This window comes from Suncus etruscus, chromosome 3 (genome assembly GCF_024139225.1).
Source record: "Suncus etruscus isolate mSunEtr1 chromosome 3, mSunEtr1.pri.cur, whole genome shotgun sequence".
In the NCBI taxonomy this organism is placed as follows: domain Eukaryota; kingdom Metazoa; phylum Chordata; class Mammalia; order Eulipotyphla; family Soricidae; genus Suncus; species Suncus etruscus.
This window is the reverse complement of record NC_064850.1, coordinates 11,147,820-11,162,405: the sequence shown is the minus strand read 5'-3', so window position 1 is coordinate 11,162,405 and position 14,586 is coordinate 11,147,820. Positions and strand designations below refer to the sequence as shown.

At 34.0% G+C, this 14,586-nt stretch overlaps 1 protein-coding gene across 13 annotated transcripts in view; it reads right to left on the bottom strand.

Annotated features, from left to right (window-relative positions):
* GPHN (gephyrin) overlaps positions 1 to 14,586 on the bottom strand; it is a 398,145-nt gene that overhangs the window by 217,277 nt on the left and 166,282 nt on the right. For all 13 annotated transcript variants that reach the window (XM_049770336.1, XM_049770338.1, XM_049770337.1 and 10 more), the window contains one exon: positions 2,338 to 2,432. In XM_049770336.1, the coding sequence (XP_049626293.1) occupies positions 2,338 to 2,432 (95 nt within the window). The remainder of the gene's footprint in view (positions 1 to 2,337; positions 2,433 to 14,586) is intronic.

Below are 14,586 nucleotides of genomic sequence, written 5' to 3'. Positions count from 1 at the left end.
TCAAAAAATAACATTACATTCACTGAACTATATATGATTAAAAATATGAAAGATATGAAGTTTAATTTATGACCTAATCAATTATCCTCATAACATACAGGGTAAAAGAACATACAAGAATGTGAGAAGTCCGAGCAATAGTATATGTAAGGTGCTTGCCTTGCATGTGGTGAAACTGGGTTCAATTCCTGGCACCCTATATGGTCCCTTGAGCCTACCAAGACTGATCCTTGAGTGCAAAGCCAGGAGTAAGCCCTGAGTACTGCCAGTGTGACTCCAAAACAAAAACAAAGCAAACAAAATCAATGTGAGTTCCTTAAAGGTCAGCATGGACTTTTCAATTTAATATCTCTAACATGATACTTTACATACTTTTATTTTTTTTTGGCTTCTGGGTCACATCTGGCAGCGCTCAGGGGTTACTTCTGGCTCTATACTCATAATTTGCTCCTGGAAGGCTCGGGGAACCATACGGTATGCCGGGTTTCGAACCACTGTCCTTCTGTATGCAAGGCAAACTTCCTACCTCCATGCTATCTCTCTGGCCCCATTACATACTTTTTTTTTAACAGTACAGAATAAAAGAAAATAAATAATGACGTGTTCATTTCTCAAGCTATGTGCTTCAAGTGGCTTAATGAGATAAGAACTTAGTCTAAAAAACTCACAAGGTATTCTGACCCATATTCCATGCGAAATGGTGATAACTTCCAGCAAATACAAAGTTGCCATATACTTTCGTTTTGCTCTGACATCAATTGTCTGTTAAATCCAAAGCTACCTAATCAACATTCTCAAAATATTATTCCTGAATTTAATTTAAATGATGTATACCTCAATAATGGCTTTTAATATAAAAAATTCTAAAATAAAGAAAAATCTAAGTCATCAAAATGAATTTTAACATTTATGTCAACAAAAATATAATTAAAAATACATTAATATATAGCAGGCACTCTAATAATGCTACTCCACTAAATTCACTCATATGTAGATGAGGAAAAAGAATTCCTGGCTGATGTTGAGTAAACAACAATCTATTTGATGAACTGACTTTATTATATTTAAAATTTTTATTTTATAACAACATATTGATGTTAAGTGAGGATTTACTGTACAAATACAGTATTAATTTAGCATAATAAATATGCTATGCTGTGAAAAAGTAAAAGTTTACCTGAATAAACTAAGAATTACTATTATTTGGGGGGCATAACTGGCAGCATTCAGGACTTACTCATGGAACTATGCTCAAAGTTCACTCCACTCTTAGCAGTGCTCAGGTTAAACTCAAGTTGGCTGTGTGCAAGGCAAGCGTCCTACTTGCTGGACTATCTATGAAGGCCCTTGTTTTTATTTAAGGGCCACACATTGTACTGCACAGAGTTTAATCCAATTCTGTGGTCAGGGATCACTCTTGGTGGAGTTCACTAACCATATGTGGTGGCAGTGATGAAACCAGGGTCAGTTGCACATAAGGCAAGTACTTTAATCGCTGTGCTTTATATCTGGCTTCTGAATAAACTCAACATTTTTCATGGCTACATTTTATATAGCTACACATCTATTTATAAATTGGCAGAAAAAACCCCCAAATTCTCAATAGTTGGATAAGAGTATTAGCACAGTGGTAGGCTTTTGCCTTGTACACGGCCAACCCAGGATGGACACAGGTTTGATTCCCGGCATCCCATATGGTCCCCCAACCTGCCAGAAATGTTTTCTGAGCACAGAGCCAGGAATAATCCCTGAGTGCTACCAGGTGTGTCCCCAAAACAAAAAACAAACAAAAAACCTTTAATAGTCTACTTAAAAATTGTTTTGTTGGGGCCAGCGAGGTGGCGCTAGAGGTAAGGTGTCTGCCTTGCAAGCGCTAGCCAAGGAAAGATCGCGACCGTGGTTCAAATCCCCGGTGTCCCATATGGTCCCCCCAAGCCAGGGGCGATTCCTGAGTGCTTAGTCAGGAGTAACCCCTGAGCATCAAATGGGTGTGGTCTGAAAAACCAAAAAAAAAAAAAGTTTGTTTTTATTAAACTAATATTTAATAATACAGCATATTAATTATTAAAATAATTATGAATCAATATCTCAGTAGCTGGACTCTTCTCTAGGTTAGAATTGACAACTTTTAGCAATAAAATTTTCGGAAATCTTTAAACACACACATAACTTTAAAGGAAGCTGGAACAAAATTAGCCTAATTGAAGTTACTAGAGTCTTAACTCTGAGTAAGGTAGGAGACAAAATTAAGTGTTCTATCTAAATTTTCTTCTGTCTACTAGGTATTGGAATGGTATGGGATTAAGTTTATGTGCAATATGTTGTGGGCTTTCTTACCTAGAGAGCATGCCCAGAGGTGTAACATTAAGTGATCCCATCAACATTGCTAGGGCCATTCCTGGTGCTTCCCGTTCTATTACTTCTTTTGTGGCCTGTAATTAAAAATTGAAGAGCAGATTAAGTGCAATTATTCAGAAGTAAAAAAAGTATAAAATGAACTTTAAAATAATAATAAATCACATTTATATAAAGCATTTGTATTTCCCCAAGATTTTTTACAATGCCTTGGGAGGTTTGGGTGATAACTTACTTTTTTATTCATATTGAATACAAGATCAATAATGACTATAAATAATCCTATAATTGTGAAATCCAGCAATTATAAAGTTGCCTGTGTGGTTATTTTTAGCAGGAGGCCATGCTAGAGTAGTCTATGATATGCAAAGCCATATGTAAAGTTCATGTGTAAAAATTCTTAAATGGATGACTGAAAAATTCATGTAAACAGTACTTTTACTAATATCTTTTATTCTTAATACTTTCATTTATTATTATTAAAAACTCTATTAATGAGTTTCTAATAATTAACCACCACAAACTTCCTTAAAAACATATCCCTTCTCTAAATGATATACAAGTTGCTTTTCTCTCTAATAATTTCCAAAGACTTTAATTAATGGAGTACTTCCAAATGCAAATGTATATTTAGAGAATATACCCAACACAAATAGGTCTACTGATATTGATTACATATAGCCATTGATAGGTAGGCAATATTAATATAGAGAGATATACCTCTCCTTACCAATTCTTGTACAATTGAATAGAATACAAAATGCAGACAATCCATTCTGTATTTTTAAAAAATAGTAAAATTTTGATGTAATTTGTTAACAAAGCATAATTTGCATGTTAATTCTTACATGCCTACTAGCTGACTATGTAGAGTTATTTAGAATTTCTTTCTAATAATTACTATAGTGACCATCATTGATTAAATAATCCTAAGTAGTAAAGTCTATCACGGCAATACTTCAATGGATACTAAAAACATGGCTGAACTGTTCGGATGACAATAATTAAAGCACTGTATATCTTTGTTCTGCAAAGAATGTTCAATACTTATATTCTGAGTGAGAGAAAGAGATAAATAGAATGACAGCACTCATTTGAGGACTATTAAAAATATATAGTATGATAATAATACCCAAAGACAATAGAGATGAGGGCCAGGAGGACTATTCTGTGGTAGGAAGCCTGGGAGGAGAGGGGTACAGTTCGAGCAGAGAAGGGATGACTATGAAAATGACAGTCGAAGAGTATCATTCTGGACAAAGTTGGGTGCTGAAAGAAGGTAAGGTAAAGTGATATGCATAATATCCCTTCAATTATAATGCTACAAGCCACGTGTCATAAATAATGAAAGAAAAGAGAAAGGAAGAGTGGGGGGATTCTGTCATGGAGGCAGGTAGGAGGGTAAATGTATATTGGTGAAGGGATGGGTGTCGGAACATTGTATGACTGAAACTCAATCAAAATTTTGCAATTGTGTATTTGTAATTGTGTCTCATGGTGATTCAATTAAAATTAATTAAAAAATAAAATAAATAAAAAACTGTCAATGTAAAGTCAGTTAAATTCTAACACTAGTTGTGTCCTATTTAGAGATTTTGAGACAGCAAATTAGTCTAATTCAGAATATATAGAATGGGCATACGAATTTTTCATTTCTAACAGGTCTCCAGATTATGTTAGACTGCTTAGAGAACCACACTTCTATTAATTGCTGTGGGGAGGAATGAGGTAGATTAATGATGTTGTGTACCACTTGATCTAACCTTCATAATCATTATATAGTCAACTTAAAGTATATTTGAAAAAAATCTGAAGACTTAGTAAAATACAGACCTAATGAAGGGATAAATTGAGTAAAATACAGACAGTTTAATGCAAGGCAACTAATATCTCCGGTCTCCTCACCAAAGAAGGTAAACACATTATTTTAAACTTTTAAAATGGTTAAAATAAACTAACACTTCAGAGCCTGTAATCATAAATATCCTGCAGTCCAGAGCTGTGATTTTTAATACAGTTCTCTTCTAGGACAATACATGATGAATCAAATTTACATACACCTCTAACTGCTAGGAGTACCAGCTACAAATTTATTCCTTTATATTCTCATTTATGAACAGAATAGAGTAACAGTCACATTATTATCATGGCAGTCCTCCATGCTCCTAGATAATTAAAAACATTCACTAGCAGATTCTGTTAATTTTGTCTTAATGGCAAACACCCCTGAACCAACCATAAATATATCAGTGTCACATATAACGGGAGTAATTTATTTAATCTACACTACAATGAAGGAGAATTCTGCAATCAAGAAATGAAGGTAGCTTGAAATGGTATCTGTCCCTCTACTTGTGAGATATGAGCTTATTGCTGTGTTGGTTTTCTAACTCCTCTATTCCTGGAAGCAGCAAGGTTTAAAAGTGAAGATACTTCATTTTGTCTTTTTGCTCAAGTTTTATACTTTTTAAATAAGACCAGGCTTGATAAAAAATCAAATTTACAGAAAGAAAAAATAGGCAATTATCATTTTTCATTCCATTCAACGAATAGATTTGTTTCAATGTTCGAGCAAAAAAAAATCAGTTGTTAAATGACTGAAACTGTGTGTTGTTTTTTTTTTACTACATATCATGAATGTTTGAAAGATGTCCAAGTATAACCCCACCCCCAAAAAAAAGAACTCCTGGGGCTGGTGCAGTGGCACAAGCAGTAAGGCTTCTACCGTGTGCATGCTAACCTATTGGACCTAGGTTCCATCTCCCGACGTCCCCCAAGCCAGGAGCAATTTCTGAGCGCATAGCCAGGAGTAACCCCTGAGCATTACCGGGTGTGGCCCCCCCCCAAAAAAAAACCCAACTTTTTCACTAACATTTAGATAAAATCATACTAAATGACCAATTTGAATATACAGTAGTGAAAAGCTGTTTTAGACATTACACAGTGATATTTTTCACTTGTATCCTCTATACAGACTTCAATTTTTTTGTTTGTTTTTTGGGCCACACCCAGTGACGCTCAGGGATTACTCCTGGCTCTGCACTCAGAAATCGCTCCTGGCAGGCACGGGGAACCATATGGGATGCCGGGGATCAAGCCCAGGCCCGTCCTGGCTCAGCTGCGTTCAAGGTAAACGTCATACCACTGCGCTATTGCTCCAGCCCCTAGATTTCGATTTTAATTAAATCATCAAGTAAAACCTCAGAATACTCGTAATTATTTCACATGAGATATTCACAAGTATACTTATATTCATAGCCCACTAATTTTAATAGTATAACTTTATATCTCATTCATGAAAGATAAAGTGAAATTTCTTTGGATTACTAATTTTTAATATTCAAAATATTTTTATTGAAAAAATTAAGTTTTTCATTAATGTTAGGTATTAATTATATATGTATTTTAACAATACAGAAAATATAACATTCCCTTAACAGTTCAAATGACCATATTCAGGGATTACTCCTGGCTCTTTATTAAGGAATTACTCCTGGCAGATCTCAGGGGACCATATGAGACTGGGGATCAAACCAGTAAGGCTACATGCAAGGCAAATGCCCTACCCACTGTACATTCTCTCTGGCCACTGAAATATCTTGTTTCTTAAATTTGAAGAAAGATGAAATTAAAAGATGGTCCAACTTAAAATTGTACTGAAAGGTTGCAGTCTGTTCATTGAACTGGAATATATAAACAATAAACAGTCTTCCTTTCTATAGTCAGTCTCTTAAGTTTTTTTTTTTAAATATGATTAGTAAAGACTAACGTAAGTTAAGACAAGTAATATATTAATACATAGATTTTATATTTTATTTATGTTCACACACAATTATTTGGTTTTAAAGATATAAAAATTTTTGAGTATTTGTATAACAATACAATTTAGGCTATATTTCAACATTTTTATTTCTTTGGTTTTTGGTCCACACCCGACAGTGCTCAGGGCTTACTCCTGACTCTGCACTGAGATATCACTCCTTGTAAATTTAGCAACCATATGGGAACAAGGGAATTGAATCCAGGTTGACCATGTAAAAGGCAAATGCCTGGTCTCTGTATTACTGCTCCAGCCTAGATATACCTAAACATTTTAATTTAGGCTTTAACAACTATTTGCAAAAGGCTCATTGCAAACAGATTTGAAAGTGCCTTACAGAGGGAGATGGAACCATTATCTCTGGTGATCTCTTTAAAATGTATTTACCTTAGGAATGTTACTATTATAACAAAGAATTTTCCTTTTGGATAATTAGATTATCACCTAAGCAGTCATATGTAAAGAAGTTGGAAGAACATTAGGTGATGTAAAAGAGGTGGAATGTGTGGAAAAACTGCTTTCATTAAAAATTATTATCAAAAGGTGTTGCTTTCTATTTTAATTATTTTTCTTTTTTTATTAATTTTTTATTTTTAATTATGAGAACAAAGATGCAAAAAAAGAGGACAATCTAAAGTTACAGTGGGAGGACAATCACCCATAAACAGAATTCTCAGTAGTCCCATTGCTGATTCTATTTTAATTATTATAAGATGTTACATTTTGTCATCACACCACTATCAGTTTTAAAATTAGCTGTCAATTGGAACATGAGGGAGATGAGTGCAATATGTCATAAGAGCAAAGAAATTCAATATTTCTGCTATGAATAAATATAATAAAGTAAAAATTCTGAAAGTAAGATTAGAAAAAATAACTTTAACACATAGTATTTGAAAGTTGTGACATACTGTTATTTGAATTAAGTAATCCATTTTCAGTAGTAATTGATTTTAAAGTTGCTAAGCTCTTATTTTATGATCACTTTTTATTCACTTATAATCACAGCCCTTATGTTTCCCATATTAAAAGATTATCACCTATAGTTTTCTAATTATCACCAGAAATTTATCCTTTAGTTTTCTATTTATAAGGAAGTGTAATAATATCTATTATTCTTATAAATTGAAATTTAAAAATAAGGGAATTTTAATTAACAAAAATTCAGTATTATTATAATTATAATATTATAATATATAATATATAATATAATATATTATAATTATAATAACATTATATATACCACATAATTGTATAAGGCTGTGAAAATCATTTAGATCTCCTGTTCACTAGAACAAAGCACTATAAACACTATAAGTATATAGTTCAATAATAGAAGAAATATTTAAATGAGAAGTTTTTATTCATAATATCTTTTTTACAATGCACCTATGGATATTCTCTAGTTAAATAACATTCCTTTGTAGACCATTGGCAAAATTCACAAAGAGAGAGAGAGACACCTGATAACCCATATAAGAAGTGAAAAGGGGGAGATCACGACAGATACTGCAGAGACCCAAAGGATAATCAGAGACTACTTTGAGAAACTTTATGCTACTAAACATGAGAACCTAGAAGAAATGGATAAATTCCTGGATACTTATAACCTTCCATGGTTAAGTAAGGAGGATGTAGCACATCTAAATACCCCCATCACTATGGAAGAAATTGAAACTGTAATCAAACAGCTGCCTAAAAAGAAAAGCCCAGGCCCAGATGGATTTACTAATGAATTCTTTCAAGCCTTTCAAGAGGAGCTACTACCAATTCTAGCCAGGCTCTTCCATGAAATTGAAAAAACGGGAACACTCCCAAAGAGCATTTATGAAGCTAACATCACCTTGATACCAAAACCAGACAGAGATGCTGCCAAAAAAGAAAATTACAGACCAATATCCCTGATGAATGCAGATACAAAGATCTTCAACATAATCCTGGCAAATAGGATCCAATGCATCATCAAGAAGATCATACACTACGACCAAGTAGGTTTCATCCCAGGAATGCAAGGATGGTTTAACATCCGTAAATCTATCAACATAATACAAAACATCAACAACAAAAAAAATAAAAATCACATGATCATATCAATAGATGCAGAGAAAGCATTTGATAAGGTCCAACACCTATTCTTGATCAAACTCTCAGCAAGATGGGAATGAAGGAACCTTTCTCAATCTAGTTGAAGCCATCTACCACAAGCCAATGGCAAATATTATCCTCAATGAAGAAAAACTAAAAGACTTTCCTCTAAATTCTGGTACAAGACAAGGCTGTCCACTCTCACCACTCCTCTTTAACATAGTACTGGAAGTACTTGCTATAGCGATCAGGTAAGAAAAAAGGTATTAAGGGCATCCAGATAGGAAAGGAAATCAAGCTCTCACTGTTTGCAGATGACATGATACTGTACTTAGAAAACCCTAAAGACTCTACCAAAAAGCTTCTAGAAACAATAGATGCATATAGCAAGGTGGCAGGATACAAAATTAACACACAGAAATCAATGGCCTTTTTATACACCAATAATGATAGGGAAGAGATGGACGTTAAGAAGGCAATCTGATTCACGTTAGTGCCACACAAACTCAAATATCTTAGAGTCAACTTGACCAAAGATGTGAAGGACCTATACAAAGAAAACTATAAAGCCCTGCTCCAAGAAATAAGAGAGGACACACAGTAATGGAAAAACATTCCTTTGTAACAGAACACTGAAATGCCATTTTTTATTTCACATTTTTTAAGTAAAAGAAATGTTGGTCAATAAATCTGAATATTAATCCAAAGTCACAGAATACATCAGTAAAAGATTCCAGGTGGGAACTCAATTCTATAGATTCAATTTTTTTCTTTGATATTTGACCACACCCAGCAGTGCTCAGGGGTTACATTGGCTCTGTGCTCAGAAATCGTTCTTGGCAGGCTCAGGGGACCATATGGCATGCCAGAAATCGAACCAGGTTCTGTCCTGGGTTGGCCGTTTGCAAGACAAACACCTTACTGCTGTGCTATGGTTCCAGCCCCTAAATGAATCCCTTAATCCAGTATTAAATACATTCCTATTATAAGGCACTGTCTACATTATTCAAACAAAGAAAATATTTCTGTATGTTGCTTTCTGAGATAGAAAATATAAAATGCTCAAGGCAGCATTATTAACACATAGGAGTGTTTAGAACAAATGATACTATTACTTGTATTAAAGGCACTGATTTATCAAAATTTCATTTGGGGCTATCGTCAAAGAAACTATAAAAAGAATAGTTCTATTAGAAATAATATAACATGGGGCCAGAGCGGTGGTGCAAGTGGTAGGACATTTGCCTTACATGCACTAACTTAGGACTGATCTTGGTTCCATCCCCTGGTGTTTCAGATGGCCCCCCAAGCCAGGAGCAATTTCTGAGTGCATCGCCAGGAGCAACCCCTGAGTGTCACCGGGTCTGGCTAACTAAAAAGCAAAATAAATAAATAAATAAATAAATAAAAAAACCTCTGTGTGTGTATATATATGTAATTATATATATATTACCTAATATATATGTGTGTATATGTATTTTATGTGTGAATTATCAGAAAATGTATGAGGAATGAAACATTCCAGAAATAATCTTGAAAACTTGGCAAAGACTTTCAATAGGCAGAACTTTTAGAGATACCAATAATGAGGAATTTAAGTCTTAGACATTAAAATAAAACCTTTGAAGTTTTCTATTGTAAAGATATTTATGTTAAGAATTATGCTCAAAGCTGGAGAGATAGCATGGAGGTAAGGCATTTGCCTTTCATGCAGAAGGTCAATGGTTTGAATCCCAGCGTCCCAGATGGTCCCCTGAGCCTGCCAGGAGCGATTTCTGAGCATAGAGCCAGGAGTAACCCCTGAGCGCCGCCGGGTGTGACCCAAAAACCAAAATCCAAACCCACCCCCCCACACACACAAAAAAAGAATTATGCTCAAAGTTTTTTTGAAGTTTTTCAATTTAGCAAAATAATACTTAGGAGATCAAATAAGATCCTTAATTTAAGGGGCTTGAGATAGGGCGCTTCCCTTGCTGTAGCTAACTTGGGTTCACCCTAGTGGTCAGTCCCCTGAGCCCTTGAGGGTGATCCCTGAGCAAAGAGCCAGGAGTAAGTCTTGAGCTAGTGAGTATAAACCCTCCCCCCACCAAAACCAAAACCAAAACTATTCCTTATCTTAATTAAAATAGTGCATTAACAGAACTATTATTTAAATATAAGGAAAGTCAAACTTTTTTGTTTGTTTTTTTCAGCCACATTGGCAGAGTTCAGTGGTTACTCCTGGGTCTGTGCACAGGGATCTCTTCTGAGCATACATATAAATGGGACCATATGGCATGAAAAGAAATGGAATCCAGATTGGCTTCATGAAAAGCAAGTGTTCTACCTTTATAGTATGATTCTGGCTCAATTCAGACTTTGTCAGATTGAAGATTATTCTCTTTTCAAAGTTAACTACTGTCTTCATTTACGAAAAGTCCTATGTTAAAATAACCATGAAAAACTGCATCAAGATTACATTTTTGAGTTTACTTATCTCTTCAGTACCACTAAGGAAGCCAAGGCTGAAGAAAGCATGTGACTAATTACAGAATATTTTTAATGTTAATTTTGTAGACTGACTTTTAACTGAATTTTAATGAACTGAAATTACTATTTCCATTATATATATATATATATATGTATATATATATATATATATATTGGTTTTGGGGTCACACCTGGTGATGCTCAGGGGTTACACCTGGCTATGCACTCAGAAATTGGCCTGGAGGACCATATGGGATGCCAGGAGAATGAACTGTGGTCATTCCGGCCCCACCATACTAATTTTTAGATGGTCTAACTTACATTTACCATGGCTCTAATTTAATACCCTAAGTTGCTTCTCACTATTCTTCCCAGTAGCATTTTAATTTTACTTTTCATTTTAAGACAAAGATTATACATTAATATTTTGCACAACCAATAATTACTTGAATTTCAATCCACTACATTATTTATTCAATGATCCTTCTAGCATCTCAGGCTATTCTGAGCATGATTTTTCTTTTTGAAGTACGCCACATAAAATTTATACAAAAAGCCTGTTGATACAATTATCTATAAATGGTCTAATGTTTTCAGGACTACTAAAATTGCACTTATCCTTCAGTACTTGGAGAGGATTTTTAATAGTCTGTCTTCACCAGTGTTATGTAAAGCCTGCTGCTATTCTTGTGTACATCCTTTCTGGCTACTTTGGTTGGGAGAAGGGAGATGGTATGGTAGGCCATAAATATTTACACCTTTGTAAACCATTAATACCTCAACGAGAGTTTTTCTGCTTTATTTTGTTTCTTTGGTTTTACTTTTGTATGCACTAGCACATTTCTTTTAATTATTCTCTTAGAATTACATATACTAATGGGACCAGAGAAAACATTTTCAAAAAGCAGTTCTATTAATAGCCGTTACCTCCCTTTCTTCCATTGTCTTTCCTTACTTCTTGAGGCGTTAATATAATATTTTTGACCCTCTCATTCATTCATCATACATTAATTACATCTACTATATTTCTAACATACCACCTCTCTAAATAATTATTCCAATAAGGTAATTTCTTCAGATAAATATTTCAGTATGCTAATTCTTTGAGTTGCTCTAATCTGCTATTTCACTTGTTCACAATTTAATTTTAAAATTATTTTATCATTAGTTTATAAAGCTATAGAATTTCAGGAGTTTAGCTTCACACTTCAATATATGTGTAAACTCACTGTACTTACAACAAAAAATTTAAGGTATTTTTATTCTATAAGATTCCCATTTTACCCAATATTTGCTATACTTAAGTTATGTTTTAATTATATATATCTTTTGAACATTTTGTAACATAAGGTTAAAATATGTATATTGCTCTGCTGCAATTTTTAAGCCCATGGCCAGGAGAAAGGCTGAACATAGCTAATGTGGCCCCAAAACAAAAACCAAAAATAATTATGTCTGAGCTGTATCATTTTTATTGCTTTTGTATTTATCTTCACATATGATTAAATCAACACTCACTATCCTTACTACCTTATTCACTTTGTTATAAAAGTTTGTCTATATTTATAAAAAGATCTGAAATGTTCACTTTATCTGTATAATAGTTAAAAAAGGAAAAAGATATAAAAAACTTTGCTCCGTGCTATTTGTTTGAATTTACTCAGAATAGCCTATACTTCTTTCTTTCTACTCCATCTCCTCTTTTGTTCTGTAATTCTGCAGAAGTGGGCTAGGGATGTAGCTCAGTGCTAGAGCAGTTGCTCTGAATGTAAGAGGCCATGAATTTAGTCCCTAGTAAAGTAAAAAGCAAGCTAAGAATATTTTTTTCCAACAAGAGACAATAAGATATATTTACTATCAATGCAAGGTTCATTACTTAAGCAAATGCTAGAGTTTTTCATTTCAAAGACATTGATATGTAGTGTTGTGCTAAAAGCTAAAGGAACCTACTACCAAGTGACAACTACAGTTTCAGAAAAAAAAATCAAGACATTTTTGAAGTGATAATATTGCCTTGGGGCTACAGAACTTTCTAACTCACTACTTTTATTCTCTTTAAAAATGCGAGTATAAACAAAATTAATAGAAAGAAGTATTTTATTTTTTATTTAGTTGGGTCTGGGAGCTACACCTGGCAATGCTCAGGGCATACTCCTAAATGCACTCAGAGATCACTCCAGGTGGGATTAGGGGATTTTATGGGCTCATGGGATAAAATCTGGGTCTTCCACATGCAAGGCAAGTGTCCTTACTGTTATATTATCTTACTAACTCTCTGGACCCAAAATAAAGTCATCTTAACATAAACTGGAATAAATTTTGTTAATTTCACTTTAACCATTTTCTTCCCACTCACACAAATGTAAATATTGTTTGTTTGCTTCTGTGCAACACCTCATAGTGCTCAGGACTTCCTGGATTTGTGCTCAGAAAATTACTTCTAGTTTGGCTTGGGGTCTGGTGTGTAAAATTGAACCAGAATCTGGCTTGTGCAAGACAAACAAGAGCCTTAATCCTCTTGCAGCACCCTAATTGCAATTTTTAATCTCCTTCTTTTCCAACTCTTGCTTTTAGTATAATTACACACAGGAATATAAATGCCCTTTCTTTCTCCTTCCTACTTTCTGAATCAAACTGCACCTTTGGTTATATCTAAAATGTATAAATTCTAAAACTGTAAAACAACAAATAAAAAGCCATAGTTTTAAATTAAAACAACAAATTAAGGCCTTTCTAGACTGTTAACTAAGATTCCTACACGTTTACAATAGAGATACCCACTGAATCATTAAATTTTGACTAATGATTTTTAAAACAACTTCAAAATTTAAACATAAATTTGGATGTCAATTGAATTCAATTTCAAATACTAACACTGAATATTTTTCTTTATTTTACAGACTCTATATTTCAGGAGTCAATACATTTCCAGGATAAGTTCAGCTAACTTCCATACCTAAGTAGCAAAAAAAATTTTTTTTTCTACTTAGAGAGTCAGTTCTCCCATCTCTCCTTTCTTATAATCACCTACATCTATTTTTTTTTGTTTTTATTTCTTCCCAATTTTTACTAAGGTACCATGACTTACAATACAGTTCATTCAAACAATATACTATCACCATGCTCACCAGAAGAATATCAGTTTCCCCTCTACCAAATGCCCTGAAAAACTTTCCCATCTGTCTCTCATCTCCACTCTCAGTAAGTTCAGTTCTTTTGGTCAACTCTCAGGCTTTGTTGCTTTTGGCCAGTGTTTTTCCCTTTATGGTATCTCTTTATAGCCCCACATATGAAGGAAACTGTATTTGTTTGGACTATTCCAAAAACCTGATTGGTTAAGTTCCCTCCCATGCAACCTCTATTCTGCTGCAAAAATAGTTATCTTAACATATGTTTAATTTCTTTATGTAAACATGTAATTTAATTTCTTCAACTATAAATAGACACATATTCTCCAAAATTGATAATATGGGACCAGGGATGTGACTGTATGTAGCTCCAGTGATAGAGCACATTCCTTGTATATGTGAGGTTCAGGCTTTGATTCCTGGCACCACACAGCTTTCTGAGCACCGCCCGGAGATCACTCGTGGCACCAAGAAAGTCCTGAGCATGTCCATTAATGATTCAAAACAACAAACAAACAAACAAACAAAAATCTACGCATAAGAATATAGAAGTTTGTACATTTATTCTGGAGGGCATGTGGCAGTATGTAGAATCAAAATTCTGATTCACTTATTCTATTTTAAGGGCTATTTAAAATATTCCTAGATATACATAATTGATACAAAGAAAATATTTACATCTTAAATAAGAAAGAACCTAGAGGCCTGGATGGCTCAGGCATAGAGCAT